The 22,500-nt window shown below is 37.3% G+C and overlaps 1 protein-coding gene across 1 annotated transcript in view; it reads left to right on the forward strand.

The window, feature by feature from the left end:
- The window catches only part of foxj3 (forkhead box J3), a 319,265-nt gene that overhangs the window by 191,765 nt on the left and 105,000 nt on the right, over nucleotides 1–22,500 (forward strand). The window contains exon 3 of the mRNA XM_062037777.1: nucleotides 15,347–15,421. Within this exon, the coding sequence (XP_061893761.1) occupies nucleotides 15,347–15,421 (75 nt within the window). The remainder of the gene's footprint in view (nucleotides 1–15,346; nucleotides 15,422–22,500) is intronic.

The following is a 22,500-nucleotide window of genomic DNA, read 5'->3' on the forward strand; positions in this document are numbered from 1 at the left end:
GATATTTTGTAGAAACCACAACTAATAAATGGTAATGGTGAATTATTGGGATGTATGGAAAATATACAGTATGAATTTGAGCCCAAAACCATAATAACATTATTTACTCTTCCTTTATACCAGGGGTGTCCAAGTCATTTTAGATCGGGGCCACATGGAGAAAAATCTACTCCCAAGTGGGCCGGACTGGTAAAATCACGGCACAATAACTTAAAAATAAAGACAACTTGAGATTGTTTTCCTTGTTTAAAAATAGAACAAGCACGTTCTGAAAATGTACAAAACATAATGTTGTTGTTTTTTTGTTTTTTTTTACAATTACCTGTTGCGGTTAATAGTATACATACTTTATTTGTCTTTGGGGTTTTTTTTCTGAACAAATTATGTAATAATGTTCATCAGTCAACTCATTGGTGTTAATTTTCAATCTATCAAGATAAAGAAATTATGTCAAAATCAAATTACAGGATGTTATTTATGAGGTTTGATCATTTTCCTCGACTGATGTACTAACATAATGTGGTTTATTTTAATAATAATAATAATAATACATTTTATTTATAAGGCACCTTTCTGGGCACTCAAGGACACCGTACAAAATCACAACAATAAAATCAAATTGGAAAAAAAACCCAACAACAGCAACAACTACAAAAATGTTGTACATATGTAGCATCATCTACAAAGATACAAAGAATTGCTATTGCGGCATCCAGTGGACACATTTAGCTGTACGTTTGACACCCCTGCTCTTTACTCTATATGGCAATATGGGCTAAACTCTTCACTCATGGTCCTGCTGTATTCTTAAAATCGCCCATTGCCACATTTTCACCTTAGCCCTCGAGCAATAAGAAAAAACGTATAAAAACGAACCGGGTCCGATTTCCAGCGAGTCCCACTGGGGCCAAAGGCAGACTTCGACCCGGCCGAGTCGTGCTGTGGTACGGCGTGCAACCAGCTTGACGGGGGGCCCCAGAATGGCAGTGGTGCGTCCCCTCGACTCGCCTCCTTCCCACATATGGAGGAGGGGGATTCAATGTCCGACAATTCGGTTTTGATGTCGATAGTCAAATCAGACTCCTCCAAATCAAGTGAACAAAGAGTTGACTATCACACTAAATATTCCCACTTAGGACATGTTCACCGTGAGGTGTGGCCAGCTCCTTTGACAACAATGGCCGTGTGCTGACTTATTTTCTGTTGGTATACAGGTTGTTCACTGACTACTCTACAGAAGTGGTTAGTGCTGCAACTATCGATTGGTTTAGTCATCGAGTAATATTGTGTGTGTTCGATTAATCGAGTAATCGGCTAAAACACACTTTATAGCAGAGCTGGGCAAATATTTTGACTCGGGGGTCCACATTGAGAGAAAAAATGTGTCTGGGGTGCCAAGGTGTATGTGTGTATAAATTATATGTACACATTTAGCTGTACAGTATGTGTGTTTTTTTCCGGAACACTAATACCAAAAGCCACAATGTCCGATTTTAAAAACGTTATGACAGACCACCTCAAAAAACGGGAAATAATTTTACAGTTTTTTACTGAATGGAACACCAAAAATGTACATTAAAAATAAAGAAAGTGGGATTTACAATATTAACTATGAACAATAAAACACTGAATATTAACTATGAACATTAAAGGCCTACTGAAATGATTTTTTTTTATTTAAACGGGGATAGCAGATCCATTCTATGTGTCATACTTGATCATTTCGCGATATTGCCATATTTTTGCTGAAAGGATTTAGTAGAGAACATCGACGATAAAGTTCGCAACTTTTGGTCGCTGATAAAAAAAAAGCCTTGCCTGTACCGGAAGTAGCGTGACGTCGCAGGTTGAAAAGCTCCTCACATTTTCCCATTGTTTACACCAGCAGCGAGAGCGATTCGGACCGAGAAAGCGACGATTACCATATCAATTTGAGCGAGGATGAAAGATTCGTGGATGAGGAAAGTGAGAGTGAAGGACTAGAGTGCAGTGCAGGATGTATCTTTTTTCGCTCTGACCGTAACTTAGGTACAAGGGCTCATTGGATTCCACACTTTCTCCTTTTTCTATTGTGGATCACGGATTTGTATTTTAAACCACCTCGGATACTATATCCTCTTAAAAATGAGAGCCGAGAACGCGAAAAGGACATTCACAGTGACTTTTATCTCCACGACAATACATCGGCAAAGCACTTTAGCTACGGAGCTAACGTGATAGCATCGGGCTTAACTGCAAATAGAAACAAAATAAATAAACCCCTGATTGGAAGGATAGACAGAAGATCAACAATACTATTAAACCATGGACCTGTAACTACACGGTTAATGCTTTCCAGCCTGGCGAAGCTTAACAATGCTGTTGCTAACGACGCCATTGAAGCTAACTTAGCTACGGGACCTCACAGAGTTATGCTAAAAACATTAGCGCTCCACCTACGCCAGCCAGCCCTCATCTGCTCATCAACACCCGTGCTCACCTGCGTTCCAGCGATCGACGGAGCGACAAAGGACTTCACCCAATCATCAATGCGGTCGGCGGCTAGCGTCGGATAGCGCGTCTGATATCTAAGTCAAAGTCCTCCTGGTTGTGTTGCTGCAGCCAGCCGCTAATACACCGATCCCACCTACAGCTTTCTTCTTTGCAGTCTTCATTGTTCATTAAACAAATTGCAAAAGATTCACCAACACAGATGTCCAGAATACTGTGGAATTTTGAGATGAAAACAGAGCTTTTTGTATTGGATTCAATGGGGTCTGAATACTTCTGTTTCAACGATTGACGTCACGTGCATACGTCATCATACATAGACGTTTTCAACCGAAAGTTTCGCGGGAAATTTAAAATTGCACTTTATAAGTTAACCCGGCCGTATTGGCATGTGTTGCAATGTTAAGATTTCATCATTGATGTATAAACTATCAGACTGCGTGGTCGGTAGTAGTGGGTTTCAGTAGGCCTTTAGCTGTACAGTATGTGTGTTTTTTTCCGGAACACTAATACCAAAAGTCACAATGTCCGATTTTAAAAACGTTATGACAGACCACCTCAAAAAAACGGAAAGGAATTTTACAGTTTTTTACTGAATGGGACACCCAAAATGTACATTAAAAATAAAGAAAGTGGGATTTACAATATTAACTATGAACAATAAAACACTGAATATTAACTATGAGCAATAAAACACTGAATATTAACAAGATATGAACATCGCTCCTCTTTTACTTTTCAGACCGGCTCCTCAATAGACATCTTTTACAATCAAGCAAAACACAACAAAAATGTAACAAACAGCAAAATTTTAATGCAATGTGTAATAAGCATCTACGCTATGACATATTATCACTTTTATGCAGAACTTTGTTGTAAAAAATCTGCTTCCGCACACAAGTTTTCGGGCTGGCTGCTCTGAAAACAAACCCCGCCCACTCTTCCTTGTTCCTGGTCTGAGCTGCTGTGACGTAGATTACCGTAATAACTCGTATGACACCCAAAAACTCAGATTTCATCCATTGAAATACTTTCTATAGGTCAAGACTTACAGTCGTTTAAAAACAGCACTGCAACATCATAATGGCGGCGACAGTTTTGATGTTAAAGGTGTACAAAAATTATGTAGAACGTCCGGCGGGCCGGATTGAAAATCTTAATGGGCCGCATGTGGCCCGCGGGCCGTATTTTAACGTGTGCATTCATACAAATAAAAAAAAAATCCCCTCTGTTCACTGCCACACAGACCCCAGCAGCACCCACGTACTGTACCACCGCTCGCATGTTTGCTCCACAATATCGCAGAGGCTTTGCATAAACTTTTCAATCTGGATTTTTTTGCATTTCTATTAAGCAGAAAACAGGAAGCATGCGCTTGTCTGGGCCTGGCGTGGGCCGGTTACTAGGACTCTGAATCTTAGGGCACCATACGATTTGATTCGATTCTTGGGGGTTATGATAGGATTTAGAATTGATTCCCGAGTCAAAACGATTCTTGATTTAAAATCTATAAATTTTTAATAACATTGATGCCAGTTCTGTGATTAGCTACATTCCTCCATTAAAATAAACAGCTGTGATCAATTTCTATATTACTTAAAAGAAAACTGGTTTTGTTTAAACAATTCTACCCAAACATTTAATAAAGTGAAATACAAATAAGGCAACGAGAGACGTATCCAACACTTGTCTTTTCTAAAGTAAATCTGTACAGCAAATATGATCATCTACATCAGTGTTTTTCAACCTTTTTTGAGCCAAATCACATTTTTTGCGTTGAAAAAATCCGGAGGCACACCACCAGCAGAAATCACTAAAAAACAAAACTCAGTTGACAGTAAAAAGTCGTTGTCGCAATTGTTGGATGTGACTTTAAACCATAACCAAGCATGCATCACTATAGCTCTTGTCTCAAAGTAGGTGTACTGTCACCACCTGTCACATAACGCCCTGACTTATTTGGAATTGTTTGCTGTTTTCCTGTGTGAAGTGTTTTAGTTCTTGTCTTGCGCTCCTATTTTGGTGACTTTTTGTCTTTTTTTGGTATTTTCCTGTAGCAGTTTCATGTCTTCCTTTTGAGCGATATTTCCCGCATCTACTTTGTTTTAGCAATCAAGAATATTTTAGTTGTCTTTATCCTTCTTAGTGGGGACATTGTTGATTGTCATGTCATGTTCGGATGTACATTGTGGACGCCATCTTTGCTCCACAGTAAGTTTTTGCTGTCGTCCAGCATTATGTTTTTGTTTACTTTGTAGCCAGTTCAGTTTTAGTTTAGTTCTGCATAGCGTTCCCTAAGCCAGTGATTTTCAACCTTTTTTAAGCCGCGGCACACTTTTTACATTTACAAAATCCTGCGGCACACCACCAACCAAAATGACACTCTAACACAGTATATAATACATATAGTTAATAATCTAAATGTATTTATACTCACTACTATTGCAATGGCTTTACAAGCTCGCAGTATTAATGTTTCTGCCACAGTGTGGGACTTTTTTGATTTAGCTACGAGTTCAACAACAAGGTAGCAAGCTTTGAGGGCTCTCTTGTTTACCTTTGTGGTTTTTCTCAGAAAAGTTGCCTGTTTCTCATTGTTTGTACGTAAGCGTACAAAATAGTCCATCGGGGTGTTTCGTTTGGAGATGGCGTTTAAGCTTGCTTGGCACCATGGCGCTATTGGATAGCTTCTCACCACACACCAAGCACTGCGGAGTCGGTGCTGTCGCATCCCCGGTGAAAGTCAATCCAAATGAAAGATAGCTTTCGCTTTATTGCCTCGAGCTCACCGTCTTTTTTTATTTTGTAGACCACCCATACTAGATCCTTCATCTGGGTCAGAATTTTGTCCAGGATCATGTTCGCCATTCGCATTTTCCCTTCTCAAAAACTTCTCCATCACTGTCACTTGCTCGCCTCCTCTTGCTGCGATCCCAAACTGTCACTGTCACGTGATGCGCAGCGCTAACTCGATTGTCTTTACAGGTATTTATCGCCCTCTGCTGCCACCTACTGAAATAGATGAGTACTACATTATCTGCCGCACTTTATTATAGCACGGACACCCGACAATGGTTAATTAGGAGATATTAAATAATTTCTCACGGCACACCTGACGATCTCTCACGGCACACTAGTGTGCCGCGGCACACTGGTTGAAAATGACTGCCCTAAGCTTCAATGCCTTTTCTTAGGGGCACTCACCTTTTGTCTATTTTTTGTGTAAGCATCAGACACCTTTTTACCTGCACACTGCCTCCCGCTGTTTCCGACATCTACAAATCAATTAGCTACCTGCTGCCACCTACTGATATGGAAGAGTATTACACGGTTACTCTACCGAGCTCTAGACAGCACCGACACTCAACAACAACACATAATTTGCAGACTATAATTACTGGTTTGCAAAAAATATTTTTAACCTGAATAGGTGAAATTAGATAATCTCCCACGGCACACCAGACTGTATCTCACGGCACACCAGACTGTATCTCACGGCACACTAGTGTGCCACGGCGCAGTGGTTCAAAAACATTGATCAACATCATTAATATGATTTGCTTGAGTGACTGGACAAGACTGATTTAAAAATAAAATAAATAAAATATATTTAAAAAATGTTTTTAATTGATTAAGAATTGTTACAAATAAGAATTGCGATTAATCAGATTTTTTATTTTTATTTGACACCCCTGTTGGTTACCGGTATAAAGGTATTAAAAAGTGCCAACTTCAAAACCACTAAAATTATTCCTTCTTCCTTCATACCGTCTGCACAATGTAAGCGAAAGTGAAAGTTAGAAAGCCTTCAGGTCGTTTGTGGCTACAGCGACGATATCAGGACACCTCCCGCTGCACACAACTCAGCAGGCTTTATGACAGATAAGGAAGGCCCTGAACTTTTACCCCCGTTTGTGGCGCCATTCGGTAAATGGGCTTTACATGAGTTTGTATTTTACATTGTTGTAGTATCTGTGGTAAATAAATATTTTTATAATTTTATCATTGTTTTATTCTTTGAAGGATGAATATACATGTGTGCAATTGCAGATGCTTTGATTTTAGGGAGGCTAGTAGTTCACAGTGGGGCTGTTAACCTTAGGGCGCCACACGATTCGATTCGGTTCTTGAGGGTAACGTTTTGATCCAGAATCAATTCGTGATTCAAAATCTGTACTTTTTTTAAACATTGGGTGTCAGTTCTATGATTAACCACATTCCTCCATGAAATGGACAAACCGCTCTGATAAATGTTTATATTACTTAAAGGGGAATTGCACTTATTTTGGAATTTTGCCCATCGTGCACAATCATTATTTTTTTTATTGGGATTTTAAAGATGATAAAAAAAACACTTGGAAGATGCAGCTAATGGGAGTCACCGTTGTAGTCTTCAAAGCCCTCTAAGATAACTTCAAAACCCTCCAACAACGTTTTGTACACACACTTCAAATCTCTATATATAATGTAGTAACAGACATATTCATAGAAGTATGTAAAATATACAATATTTACCGTATTTAGATCATTTTAATTAATGCCAGGACTAATTACTTCCGCCCATTGATTTCCATTTCCGTAGCATTTCCTACTTTCGGATACAAAACGCTTGTGTGTGTTGTAATCATTGCAGACTTGGCAACAGACAACGAAGATGACTATTTTTTGACAAATGAGGATTCACAACCTTACATTTTTGAACCTGAATATACGGAGGATGAACTGCTGCTAAAAGCGAGCACGAAGAAGAGGGTGAAACGTTAGAGCCGACGGAAGTCGATAGAGTAAGGTGAAAGTGACTCGAAGCTACAAATGTGGAATTTGGAAACACGCTGTTTCGACATAAATGGTGTGCTTTCCCCAAATAATACTTGAAACAACTGTCCATCGAGTGAGTCACACTCTAATGATAATGAACACGCAGCACGTCATGCGTTTATCATGACAGACAGTTCACCCTGTCTGGCTAGCTGTGTACAAACAAAACATAAAATGTGGGCTAATACTTTACAGATACTGTGATATGATTGTTCATGTGTTTCAGTCAGTACAGATTGCTGTCCTATCGCAGTGTTGTGCATTAAAAACTCAAAACGCGTTTCGTGCAGACGCCAATGCTAGCTTATCTCTTGCCGTAGCTAGCTTTTACGGTTAATACCAAAGCACGCTAGAAAAAGAGTTCCTCAGTGTTTGCTCTTACAATAACAATGTCGCCACAGCTTGGTTATAATACAGGTTACGGAACGTAAATGAAGTATTGTTGACGGTTTTAGGATGCATTTTTTGAAGTGATTTAGAGGTAGAATTGATTGCTACCTAACTAGAACGAGCTGATTTTTACATGTTAGAATGCAAAAAAAAACTACTTTTGTCTTCTTGTCTCTCATAATAATTGTGAACTAGAGGCAAAATAAATAAATCAAAAGTGCAGTTCCCCTTTAAAAGAAAACTGGTTTTGTTTAACAAAATGCTGCCCAAACCTTGAATAAAGTCAAATACAAACAAGGCAACAAGAGAAGTATTCAACGGTTTTATTTTCCAAAGTAAATATTTACAGCATGTATGGGCATCTACTGTACATCAACAATATGACAGGGCAGATTAAAAAAATTTATATTATTTTTATTTTTTTAAAGTGTTTAATAATTGTTACAAATCATAATCGCGATTCATTCAAATATCAATAACATTTTTTTGGTTTACACTAGGGATGTCCGATAATGGCTTTTTGCCGATATCCGATACTCCGATATTGTCCAACTCTTAATTACCGATACCGATATCAACCGATACCGATATATACAGTCGTGGAATTAACACATTATTATGCCTAATTTGGACAACCGGGTATGGTGAAGATAAGGTCCTTTTTTAAAAAAATAATCAAATAAAATAAGATAAATAAATTAAAAACATTTTCTTGAATAAAAAAAGAAAGTAAAACAACATAAAAACAGTTACATAGAAACTAGTAATTAATGAAAATGAGTAAAATTAACTGTTAAAGGTTAGCACTATTAGTGGACCAGCAGCACGCACAATCATGTGTGCTTACGGACTGTATCCCTTGCAGACTGTATTGATATATATTGATGTATAATGTAGGAACCAGAATATTAATAACAGAAAGAAACAACCCTTTTGTGTCAATGAGTGTGAATGTTTGAGGGAGTTTTTTTGGGTTGGTGTACTAATTGTAAGTGTATCTTGTGTTTTTTATGTTGATTTAATAAATAAATAAATAAAAAACGATACCGATAATTTAAAAAAAAAACGATACCGATCATTTCTGATATTACATTTTAAAGCTAGTTTACACCCCTAGTACGGAGTCATAGCCATAAAAGCAAAGGTAATAATAATTAGCATAATAACTTCTTACGGTGTTTCGGTTTTCGGCCTTGGTTTCTTCATTTTAGGTTTCCGCCAAGAATTTTTATTTCGGTTTCCTGCCCTACTCTACAGTATGTCTAAGTTTCATGTCTGTAGCATTGTCCCCTGAGAAGATACACTGCAATAAAAATGCTTGCTGGAATGTGAGGGGCGTACCCACTTGACTCATGTAGTCTAAGAGTTCTATAGGGGTGATACTGTAAATGGAGAGTAAAGGCTTGAGTTCTGGTCCCCCCAGGCACAAAGATAAATGACTGACTGCAGAGCGTCTCTTTGTTTTCCGTTGGCGAACATCGTCAGACTACCTCTGCTTTCCACAGCGGCGTGATTGACAGCATAACACAACGAGCCTGTCATTACCGTCCCCTTCTTTAGGATAATTGCATTTAGTGTCGAACAAGCCGCTCCCTTTTCTTGCACTTGTGGGGCGGGTAGGTGGGGTCTACCCGGCCGATCTCCACTCATCTCCCACGTCTCGTTAAAATCATCGGCGATATCCTGCCACCTTTTAAAGCCATCTGTCAATAGCACTCCATAGAGAATGGAGGCATGTGTGGGTCCTTTTGGGGGAAAGGGGGGCCTGGCTTGTGTCCAGCTGCTACTATGGCTGCTCTCCAGGCCCCGGTGGCTACTTCAGCCCGCCTCTTCATCCCAACCAGACAGCTGGATGAAGCTCCCTCTTCACTGGCGTGGAGTAGCTACGAACCGTGTAATGAGTTAACTCTCAGGATGGATCTAAATCATTCATTTCTTGCCCCAACAGGGGATCGCTGGAGCCTTAATTAATATCAGGCTCCGCCATCCCAGCGCGGGACCCCTCCTGGCTCATGTTTTGTTTTTTGGCACATGTGGAATTTGATATGTTGTCAGAGTAGATTCCCAGGAATGCTCCTGGTATCTTTTGGCATATGTGCTGACTTCAAGTGTAGAGTGATAGATACCTATGGTACATTTCAGGATATCCGTGGGGTCTTAAAAAGTCTAACATCCAATAGTTGTGTAAATGCTTCAAAACCTTCACACATGCTATTCTACACCCTAATTTATCCAGGGTTTCCCCTAAACTGCCAAGATACCTGTGGTGGTGGGGGCGTGGCCACTATTGGCATCATCGAGTAACCCTACTAACCCACCAGTGCCTCCATGGAAATGCCCCCCCCCCCCCCCTACCTCACCCCCAAATCCTCCACACGACACCTCCGCTCTGGACAGGCTAACCTCCTCCAACCTCCGAGGATAAAGCTACGAACAATGGGAGTCCGGGCTTTCTGCTATGCCGCTCCCGGTCTGTGGAACGCTCTCCCTGACCACCTGAGGGGATGTCAGACTGTGGATGCTTTTAAAAAAGGCTTAAAAATCCTTCTTTTTAAAAAACCCTTTTTTTGGATATATGCATACTAGTTCTAGCTATTAGGCTGTTCTACTTTTTTATTTTTTTTATTTGTATTATCTTTTTTATTTTTTTTTAAATACACTGTAGCACTTTGAGATTGTTTGCTCAATTTAAGGTGTTTTTTTACAAATAAAATCAATTTTTATTACTATTATTATTAATTTGCACAATATGCTATGATGATATGATTTTCTTTAAAAAGGCCAAAAAAATGTATACATACATTTAAAACAAATCTGTTATTATTAGTGTTGTCCCGATACCAATATTTTGGTACCGGTACCAAAAATTTTCGGTACTTTTCTAAATAAAGGGTACCACAAAAAATGTCATTATTGGCTTTATTTTAACAAAAAAATCTTACAATACATTAAAAATATGTTTCTTATTGCAAGTTTGTCCTTAAATAAAATAGTGAACATACAACACAACTTGTCTTTTATTAGTAAATAAGCAAACAAAGGCTCCTAATTTAGCTGCTGACATATGCAGTAACATATTGTGTCATTTTCCATTCTATTATTTTGTCAAAATTATTAATGACAAGTGGTAGAAAATGAATTATTAATCTACTTGTTCATTTACTGTTAATATCTGCTTACTTTCTCTTTTAACATGTTCTATCTACACTTATTATCACTTATTCTTCTGTTGTTAGATACTTTACATTAGTTTTGGATCATACCACAAATGTAGGTATCAATCTGATACCAAGTCGTTACAGGATCATACATTGGTCATATTCAAAGTCCTCATGTGTCCAGGGACATATTTCCTGAGTTTATAAACATAATGTAAATTTTAAAAAAACCAAAGAAGATTTTGTGACTAGATACGCTCCTGTACTTGGTATCATTACAGTGGATGTTAGGTGTAGATCCACCAATGGCGTTTGTTTATATTGTAGCGTCCCAGAAGAGTTGGGGCTGCAGGGAATTCTGGGAATTAGTTCTGTAGTGTTTGTTGTGTTGCGGTGCAAATATTCTCCCAAAATGTGCTTGTCATTGTTGTTTAGTGTGGTTTCACTATATGGCACATGTTTTTGACAGTGTTGGCGTTGTTCATATGGCCACCCTTAGTGTGACATGTATGGCTGTCGACTAAGTATGCATTTCATTCACATGTGATCAGTGTGTTCAAAGTTAAGATGATCATCTTAATGGTTAACTATCGGACATATTGAAATCTTGTCTTGTGTTTGTCAACTAAAGACAAGATTTTAGTCAGACATTATCATCACTCGTCCTACAGGGTTGATACTTGAATTAATCGTACTTGATTTGTCTTGATCTGACTGCGGACAGATATTATCCGCTAGCAAGCTAGCCATGTCTTAAAGCACCTCTTCCTGATGGCGTTCTGCATGACACGACGTGACGACGACGGGTGGGGGACCGGTACTTTTTAGAGGCGGTATAGTACCGAATATGATTCATTAGTATCGTGGTACGATACTAATACCGGTATACCGTACAACCCTAGTTAGTATTAAAAATGTTTTTATCGTTTTGCTATATTTTCAATTGTTGCTGCTTTTTGTACAAAATGTACTTTATTGAGATTTTTTCAAGTGTTTACAGACTTTTAATGACTTTCTTTTAATTAAGAACAACTAGCAACAAATCTAGCATCTTCAGCTTGGTGGTGTTATAAACTGTTGTCGTGTTTAGAGACTCTACTTCTGTCCCTCGATGTCCCTGACGAAAGAGGCGAGCTGTAGCAAGCATGACGTCACACTTGCTTGGTGCTGTTTCTCTAGTTGGACTTTCTCTGCTTAAAAGTCACTGTCCTCTCAATTGTTGCACATTTTGTAGATGGCTGTCCGCGAGTATATCTGCAATATATGCAAAAATGACATACACATCACAGGCAGGCTGACAATGCCCCAGACAGTCACAATGGCGTGCGTTTCGTTTACAATACATCCGGTTTCGGTAGCGGGGTTTTCGGCCTTTTTTTGGTGATCGAGTTTTCGGTACATCACTTGTCAATAGTGCGCAAGTAATACCATACCAACTTTATTTATAAAGCCCTTTAAAAACAAGCACAGTTGAAGAACAAAGGGCTGTACACCACAAAGAAATAGAGGCAAAGGACAGAGTAAAAAATAACATTTAAAACAGAAGTAAAATACACATTGAAAAAGCAAATACAAATTACCCTAAGAACAATTTGTTAGATAAAAAGCAGTTAAAAAGTTAAAAACCGTTAAAAAAGTTAAACGTTAAAAACTTAAAGTCTCATGCTGGGTTAAAAGCCAGTGAATAAAAATGGGTTTTAAGAAGGGTCTTAAAAATCTCACATGGAGAGGGAGATCGTTCCAGAGTTTGGGACCCACAACAGAGAAGGCCCTGTCCCCTCTGAGCTTGCGCTTTGATTTGGGTACCTCCAGGATCAGCTGACCTGAGGGACCGGGTGGGGGTATAGAGGTGGAGCAGCTCAGAGAGGTATGGTGGGGCAAGACCACGTAAGGATTCAAAAACGAGTTAGATCATTTCAAAATGGACTCTAAAAGACACAGGCAGCCAGTGGAGGGAGGCTAAAACAGGAGTAATGTGCTCTCTTTTTCCTGTGTTTGTTAAAAGTCCGGCAGCTGCATTTTGGACTAGCTGCAGACGTAAGAGGGAGAATTGATTAATTCCAAAATACAAAGAGTTACAGTAATCCATCCGAGATGTGATAAAGGCATGGATTACTGTCTCAAACTGTTGCCTAGAAAGAAGGTTTTTAACCTTGGCCATATAATAAGCTGTATATATCAATTCATACTGTAACGACCAGTTAATGTTAATGTTTGGTTTGGATTTGATGTACATTTTTCCCATATTTTAAACACACCCTCTGTGCCTGAAAGGTGATTGACGGAGAATGAGGAAGTGTTGTTGTGTGTCTTGGAAAGCGCGGACTCATGAGACAAAGTGTTTGCACGGGAAGTAAAACCTGTTGGAATTGTGCCGTTTGTTATCATAGGATTTGTATTAAAAGTTGAAAATAGCGTCAGACTTTATGTGATTTCTTCTGGGGTCTACAATACATTATTTTTAGTTTGTTTTCAACTTCGAAATGTTCAGCCTATTCAGGAATTGTGTGCTGTCTTTCAACAATAAAAAAACCCCCACATTTCCCAGTTTTCCAGGACATTTTTCCCATTCGTTTTGAATGTTATGATACATACAGTAAAAAACAGCATATTTTTATATCTTGACAAAAAAAAGAAAAGAAAAAAAAGAATGACTTTTGTGTTGTTTGGGAACAGTTGGTAATGGTTATGTGCAGTAAAACTTTTCATGAACTCAACTCACTTTAATGTGTCTTCCTAAATTTATGTTCCATGTCTTAGGTGAAGAGAGCAATTATGATTTTGGTTTACAGAGTAAACAAAACAAAAAACTAAGGTTTTGGGCATTGTTTTCTCTAAGGACACGCATTATTGTGGGTTTCCTGCATGTCATCTTCATCACTAAAGGAAAAATCTCAACTGTGGGAGAGAATCCCTCTGTCATTTTCAAGTATGTTTCTTTTAGGGCTGCAACTAACGATTCATTTGATAATCGATTCATCTGTCGATTATTACTTTGATTAATCGATTAATAATCGGATAAAAGAGATGAACTACATTTGTATCCTTTCCAGTATTTTATTGGAAAAAAACAGCATACTGGCACCATACTTATTTTGATTATTGTTTCGCAGCTGTTTGTACATGTTGCAGTTTATAAATAAAGGTTTATAAAAAAAAAAATTATTAAAATTTTTTTTTAAAAATTGCCTCTGCGCATAGCATAGATCCAACGAATCGATGACTAAGTTAATCGCCAACTATTTTTATAATCGATTAGTTGTTGCAGCCCTAGTTTCTTTTGTTATTTTTTTTAATCTTTTATTTTTTCCCTTTGTCTCCTACTCCCTTGTCATCATGTGACATGAGTGTGTTCCTGGTTTCGATGACCCGCCTTATCTTGCCTCTGTCTGGCCAGTCCGTAATGTTTTGACCTAACCTTCGTAAGTTGTTACTCATCACACGAACACCAACCAATCATGGATTTTCTCCGTATGTATGGATGTTCTCCTTCATCCAGGTCATTGTATTTTCTGTGTATTTTTTTGTCCTGGATAGGCAGTCCATTTTCTCTCTTTGTAGCATTTAACTTTGATGTACCGTATTTTCCGGACTATAAGGCACACTTAAAAATCCTTTCTTTTACTCAAAACTCGACAGTGCGCCTTATAACCCGGTGCTCCTAATGTACGGAATAATTCTGGTTTTGCTTACCGACCTCGAAGCAATTTTATTTGGTACATGGTGTAATGATAAGTGTGACCAATAGATGGCAGTCAAACATAAAAGATATGTGTAGACTGCACTATGTTGGCAAAATGACTCAAGTAAACAACACCAACATTGTATATGTTCCATCGAAATTATAGAACATTACACACGGCGCTCAAAAATCTATCATAATGTTTTAGTACAACTTTGGTAAGCTATGAAGCTGCACCGCTTGCTGTGCTTCAACATACAAGTACTATTATGATGTGTGTATAAGGTAAGACATATGATCTGGTGTTTTGTTTTGCGATATTGGGCAAAAGCAACTTTTCTTACCTTCTGGTACCTGCTGATCTGTATTTGGGATCTGCATAAATCCTTGTTGTTGTTGTTACATGAAAAACACTCGATATGAAGCACATTGCACCAACTGCAAGAAAACAATTCTATGGCAAATCTGAAAAATGGTTATTGTGATGTTTGACAATATATTTTCCAATTCGTATACAATCGGGAGGCTTCAGGTGTTTTTAGTTTAACCGTTTTGTTTACCAGTGTTAAAGAGCAGTGAATAAATTCATCTACTTAATTAATATTAATTAATTAATTAATTAATTCCAAGCCTCTGATTTTCCTTCATGTTTCTGTTCTTTTGTGTCTGTATGAATGTGAAATGGTCTTAAAAAGGTATTAAATGCCTTAAATTGCATTTGAAAGTCTGCTATCAAGGTTGTGTCTACTTGTAATGTGTTGGTGTAAACTCACCTTCTCTACCCTTTTTTCTCTTTTTCACCCAACAGAACTCAATACGGCACAATCTGTCATTGAACAAGTGTTTTCTCAAAGTGCCTCGCTCCAAAGATGACCCAGGAAAGGTGAGATTCATCTATTTTGACCTCTGGAGGACTGAATATGACACATTATAAGCAGATACGTCAATATATTGCTGATTTTTTTTTAAAATGCACCAAGGTTTGGAATCGGGGTGACACGATTCTACAAACAGTGTCAGGGCGGTATAGCTCAGTTGGTAGTGTGGCCGTGCCAGCAACTTGAGGGTTCCAGGTTCGATCCCCGCTTCTGCCATCCTAGTCACTGCCGCTGTGTCCTTGGGCAAGACACTTTACCCACCTGCTCCCAGTGCCACCCACACTGGTTTAAAAATGTAACTTAAATATTGGGTTTCACTATGTAAAGTGCTTTGAGTCACTAGAGAAAAGCGCTATATAAATATAATTCACTTCACTTCACTTCACAAATGATGGTATTCTTGCTTAGAATTAAGATTGAAGACCAACAGACTACGAGACGTATAAGATTTCATGGGATTTAGCGATTAGGAGTGACAGATTGTTTGGTAAACGTATAGCATGTTCTATATGTTATAGTCATTTGAATGACTCTTACCATAATATGTTACGTTAACATACCAGGCACGTTCTCAGTTGGTTATTTATGCGTCATATAACGTACACTTATTCAGCCTGTTGTTCACTATTCTTGATTTATTTTAAATTGCCTTTCAAATGTCTATTCTTGGTGTTGGGTTTTATCAAATAAATTTCCCCCAAAAATGTGACTTATACTCGAGTGCGACTTATATGGTTTTTTTCCTTCTTTATTATGCATTTCCGGCCGGTGCGACATATACTCCGGAGCGATTTATAATCCGAAAAATACGGTATATATCTTACAAACCCGATGTATCGCCCAGCCCTAGTTACTACATTATATATAGACTTGCAGTGTTTATATACTGTACAACGATGACTCCCATTACCCGCATTTTTCAAGCGTTTTTTTTTTTAATCATCTTTAAAATCGTAAAAAAAACAAAAGACTCGTGTTCTTGTCTCTCATAATGATTGTGAACGATTGGCAAAACACCCAAAAAAAAGCGCAGGTCCCCTCTAAGTCAATTCAAAACCCAAAGGTAGTCATTTCTATGACAAATAGGTCAGTTTATGTTGCTATTGATCGCATCTTTTTGCTACGTCAAAATAGGACTGCCACTTACCTTCAGCATAGCAGCAAAGGTCTTTTCTTCTTTGCCGGTAGATTTCCCAGCCTTTCTTTCATCCCCCTTTACTGCAGCTACAAACTCTTAGACGCTGCAGCAAACACATGCACCCATTTCTTTTTTGTGTGGTAAGTTAGCCACCGGAACAGCCACAATTGCATGTACGAGGTTTAAAAATCTTTTCTCCTATTGTAGACGTGCAAGCAATGTCTGTATTCCAGCTTGGTTATGTCGACAACCACTTATGTCGACTTAGAGGGGTGGGTTCCACCGTGTGACACATAATGCACACATGTAATTCTCAATGATGTCTATATAAGTCATGTCTACACATGACAAGGCAGTGTTGGTTCTGCTACTGTAAAGTATCAATCAAATCATTATTTACCCAACCTAAGCTAAAGTAATGCATGCCACGATAAAAGGATACGAATAGAAGAGCATGTTTGCAGCTGGCAGTGTGCAACGTTCTTTTTTTATGTTGTTTTTTTTGGGTTCGTGTCAACTTGCGCTCTGTTAACTTTGATTCACTGCCAGAACTCTTGACAGTCTAGCAATGCATGGCATGCTCCTAATCTATTACCGACCTGCCACCCCCGCAGGATTGAATTTCATATGTAAGGAGATACTTGTAGAGGATTTCTTTATTTTTTTTTGTCATTTTGGGGATGAGGCAGCAGCAGTGGGTGAGGTGAGAAGAAGTCAGACGGGTGGAGAGAGACACATAATAGGGTTTAAGTTGGGTCATTGCATATCTTCCTTTGGGCATAGAGATGGGCGATATGGCCTACAATCTATATCGCGATATACAGTATATTGCAGCCTCCTGCAATGTTCTATCGTTTGTCCCTCGAGGGGTCGCAAGAGGTGCTGGAGCCTATCCCAGCTGCATTATGACCCTTTTTTGCATTTGAAGTATAATAGAAGCATTTCAAAATGGGTTACAAAGGCTTTGCATTTACTTGCTGACATACAGTACAGGCCAAAAGTTTGGACACACCTTCTTCTCATTCAATGCGTTTTCTTTATTTTCATGACTATTGTAGATCAGGGGTCCCCAAACTTTTTGACTCGGTGGCCGTATTGGGTTAAAACAATTTGGCCAGGGGCAAGGCTGTGTATATATATATGTATATATGTACGTACCGTATTTTTCGGACTATAAGTCGCAGTCGGGTGCGACTTATACGGTACTGTGTTAATAATTTCACACATAAGTATGTGTGAAATTATGAACACATTACCGTAAAATATCAAATAATATTATTTAGCTCATTCACGTAAGAGACTAGACGTATAAGATTTCATGGGATTTAGCGATTAGGAGTGACAGATTGTTTGGTAAACGTATAGCATGTTCTATATGTTATAGTTATTTGAATGACTCTTACCATAATATGTTACGTTAACATACCAGGCACGTTCTCAGTTGGTTATTTATGCCTCATATAACGTACACTTATTCAGCCTGTTGTTCACTATTCTTTATTTGTTTTAAATTGCCTTTCAAATGTCTGTATATAATATATATATATACCGTAATGTATGTACTAGAGATGTCCGATAATATCGGCCTGCCGATATTATCGGCCGATATATGTGTTAAAATGTAACATTGGAAATTATCGGTATCGTTTTTTTTATTTTCAGTATCTTTTTTTTTTTTTTTTTTTTTTTTTTTAAATTAAATCAACATAAAAAACACAAGATACACTTACAATTAGTGCACCAACCCAAAAAACCTCCCTCCCCCATTTACACTCATTCACACAAAAGGGTTGTTTCTTTCTGTTATTAATATTCTGGTTCCTACATTATATATCAATATATATCAATACAGTCTGCAAGGGATACAGTCCGTAAGCACACATGATTGTGCGTGCTGCTGGTCCACTAATAGTACTAACCTTTAACAGTTAATTTTACTAATTTTCATTCATTACTAGTTTCTATGTAACTGTTTTTATATTGTTGTACTTTCTTTTTTATTCAAGAAAATGTTTTTAATTTATTTATCTTATTTTACTAATTTTTTTAAAAAGGACCTTATCTTCACCATACCTGGTTGTCCAAATTTAGGCATAATAATGTGTTAATTCCACGACTGCATATATCGGTTGATATCGGTATCGGTTGATATCGGTATCGGTAATTAAAGAGTTGGACAATATCGGAATATCGGATATCGGCAAAAAGCCATTATCGGACATCCCTAGTATGTACGTATGTATATGTATGTACTGTATGTATGTATGTATGTATATATATATGTATATGTATGTACTGTATGTATGTATGTATGTACGTACGTATATATATATATATATATATATGTATATGTATGTACTGTATGTATGTATGTATGTAAGTATATATATATATATATATGTATGTACGTATGTACGTATATATATATATATATATGTATGTATATATATATATATATATATATATATATATATATATATATATATATATATATATATATGTGTATATATATGTATACATATATATGTATATATATATATATATATATATATGTGTATGTATGTATATGTATATGTGTACAATATGAGTATATATGTATATGTACATATGTATTTATATGTTTGTATATGTATGTATGTAAATACTGTATGTATATGTATATATCTATTTATATGTGTATGTATATGTGTACAATGAATTCTCATATACACTCTTAATTTGATCATTTTTCTTCATCACAAACGGACATACAGACAAAAAGATGGTAATTTGACATTTGAGTCTCAGCAGGACTGCCTACCGTCGCTTTCACAGGCCCATCTCAAGCTGACAATTAGCAACCTAATCCACTGATGATTTTGCAGCCCACGTGCATATATACATGTACTCTGCTATGCTTAGGAGAAATCATAGGAAATAGGGACATACCGTATGCCTCAATTATGTACTCTACCTTGGTTTTAAGTGCACAGTCAAAAAAAAGTACTGAGACTGAGTCACCAACACATGGGTGTCTTTGTTTGGACACTCAATTACCGTAGTTTGTTACAAGCAATGTATGATAACCAAGGTGGTTTATGAAAAAAACCATCCACCCATTTTCTATCGCTTATCCCTCTCGGGATTGCGGGTGGGCTGCAGCCTCTCCCAGCTGCACTCAGCGGAAAGTGCAGTGTACAAAAAAGCCTGAGGTAGTACTGTATGATATGTTTTTATTATTACTATTTTTATGTCTTAAGTGCAGCGTAATAATTGTTATTGATATCTGCTGAGCAGTGCCGACCTGCCAACATGTAAGTATTTCTCATATCAGGGCATGCATTTCGTTTACGCTTTGCTGCTCTGCAGGCTAGGGTTTCCTTGCATTTCATAGTTTTCAGTTTCAAGTTTAGTCTTAAACTTTGCACTGGGGCAACTCGGACCATAACGATCTATCATTTTTTTCATTATTTCCCGTGTGTGTGAGACTTATTTAGTGCGTGTACAGCTAGAGATTAGTGTCAACACTCAGATGTAAACAGACTGCAAAACCAAAAATATACAGTATTACTAACTTATATGGGGGCAAAATTAATAGTTAGTTTTAGTTATTAGTTACTTATTGATTAATTTAGTGATCCAGAAATTAGGCAAAAATTAGGTATAGGTAGTGATGCCAAATTCCGAAGTCAACTGTCGTGACGGTGTTACGGTTGACATTAGTTGTTCTCCTGCATAGACAGCAGTGAGCATTTAGCTAAGATACCCGAGTCGAAACACTTTGAAGTCTGGTTGTCGTTCATCTCAAAAGTTGCAGACACAGCCAACTGCAAGAAGTGCTTAAAGCTGATATTGTACATGTTACGGCCTGTCAATTACGTCACTTTTCTCAATAAATACACACATTTTGCATGCAGGATTAACTAGCAAATATCGTAACTACAGATGGGTACCGTTCACATTTGAACTGAGTTACTGGTACTCAACTGTACCAATTTTGTGTTCTGTTTTATGTGTTAATAAGTATTATTGTTTTTGAAAATATGTTTTGTATTATTGTAACATTAAACGATAAGCTGTTTATTATAACTGCTGTCCAGTTGTTATATATATATATATATATATATACAGCATATATATATATATATATATATATACAGTATATATATATGTAGCTGAGATAGGCTCCAGCGCCCCCCGCGACCCCGAAGGGAATAAGCGGTAGAAAATGGATGGATATATATATATATATATATATATATTTATATATATATTTATTAGGGATGTCCGATAATGGCTTTTTGCCGATATTCAGATATTGTCCAACTCTTAATTACCCATACCGATATCAACCGATATCGATATATACAGTTGTGGAATTATCACATTAGTATGCCTAATTTGGACAACCAGGTATGGTGAAGACAAGGTCCTTTTTTAAAAAATTAATAAAATAAGATAAATAAATTAAAAACATTTTCTTGAATAAAAAAGAAAGTAAAACAATGTAAAAACAGTTACATAGAAACTAGTAATTAATGAAAATGAGAAAAATTAACTGTTAAAGGTTAGTACTATTAGTGGACCAGCAGCACGCACAATCATGTGTGCTTACGGACTGTATCCCTTGCAGACTGTATTGATTTATATTGATATATAATGTAGGAACCAGAATATTAATAACAGAAAGAAACAACCCTTTTGTGTGAATGAGGGTGAATGGGGGAGGGAGGTTTTTTGAGTTGGTGCACTAATTGTAAGTGTATCTTGTGTTTTTTATGTTGATTTAATAAAATTAAAAAAATACATTTAAAAAAACGATACCGATAATAAAAAAAACGATACCGATAATTTCCGATATTACATTTTAAAGCATTTATCGGCCGATAATATCGGCAGGCCGATATTACCGGACATCTGTAATATATATATATTCTTATGATAAGATTTATGGGAATTATTTGCAAGTATAATTATAAGTTGCACGCTTTAGATGTTAGTTGACAGGAGTGTACAGTTTATTGTGTGTTTGCTTGATAGTTCAGTCTTTTGCTGAATCTAGTCTCTAAAAAGTATTAATAATGTAAGTATTGTACTTGCAGGTCTTGAATGTTAACTTTTTAAGGTTATGGCAAGGGTTGCCTTAAGAGGGCTCATATTTTAGGGCACCAAGGCAAGTTAGAAGGGCACCAAGGCAAACATTATTTTCTTTCCAGCCAGGGGCTACAAAGCATGCATGCTTACATATACAGTTTTTTTAATTCATTATTAATATAAACTTGGCAGCTTTTTGTCATTTCATGATGCCTTTATCTCTATTTTTACCTTTTGATAGAGGGAAGTATTTTTTGTAATTATTTATTTTTGAAGTTATGTACATGTAGATGCTGTATCGGGACAGATTCATTAAGATTTTGAGCAGAAATATGTCGTATAGGAATTAATTATACACAATAACACATTAACAAAATGATGTGTCAAATGTTTTTTTAAGTAATACCTTTGTGACATGAAAAAAACAAGAGTTAGTGTTGCAAGGGGTTCTGGGTATTTGTTCTGTTGTGTTTATGTTGCGTTGCGGTGCGGATGTTCTCCCGAAATGTGTTTGTCATTCTTGTTTGGTGTGGGTTCACAGTGTGGCGCATATTTGTAACAGTGTTAAAGTTGTTTATACGGCTACCCTCAGTGTGACCTGTATGGCTGTTGACCAAGTATGCATTGCATTCACTTGTGTGTGTAAAACGCCGTAGATATTATGTGACTGGGCCGGCACACAAAGGCAGTGCCCTTAAGGTTTATTGCCGCTCTGTACTTCTCCCTACGTCCGTGTACACAGCGGCGTTTTAAAAAGTCATAAATTTTGCTTTTTTAAACCGATACCGATCATTTTGAAACCGATACTGATCATTTCCGATATTTAAAGCATTTATCGGCATCTCTACTAAAAACATTTTGACTGATTTTTGA

The sequence above is a fragment of the Entelurus aequoreus genome, linkage group LG26, assembly GCF_033978785.1.
Source record: "Entelurus aequoreus isolate RoL-2023_Sb linkage group LG26, RoL_Eaeq_v1.1, whole genome shotgun sequence".
Taxonomy (NCBI): Eukaryota; Metazoa; Chordata; class Actinopteri; order Syngnathiformes; family Syngnathidae; genus Entelurus; species Entelurus aequoreus.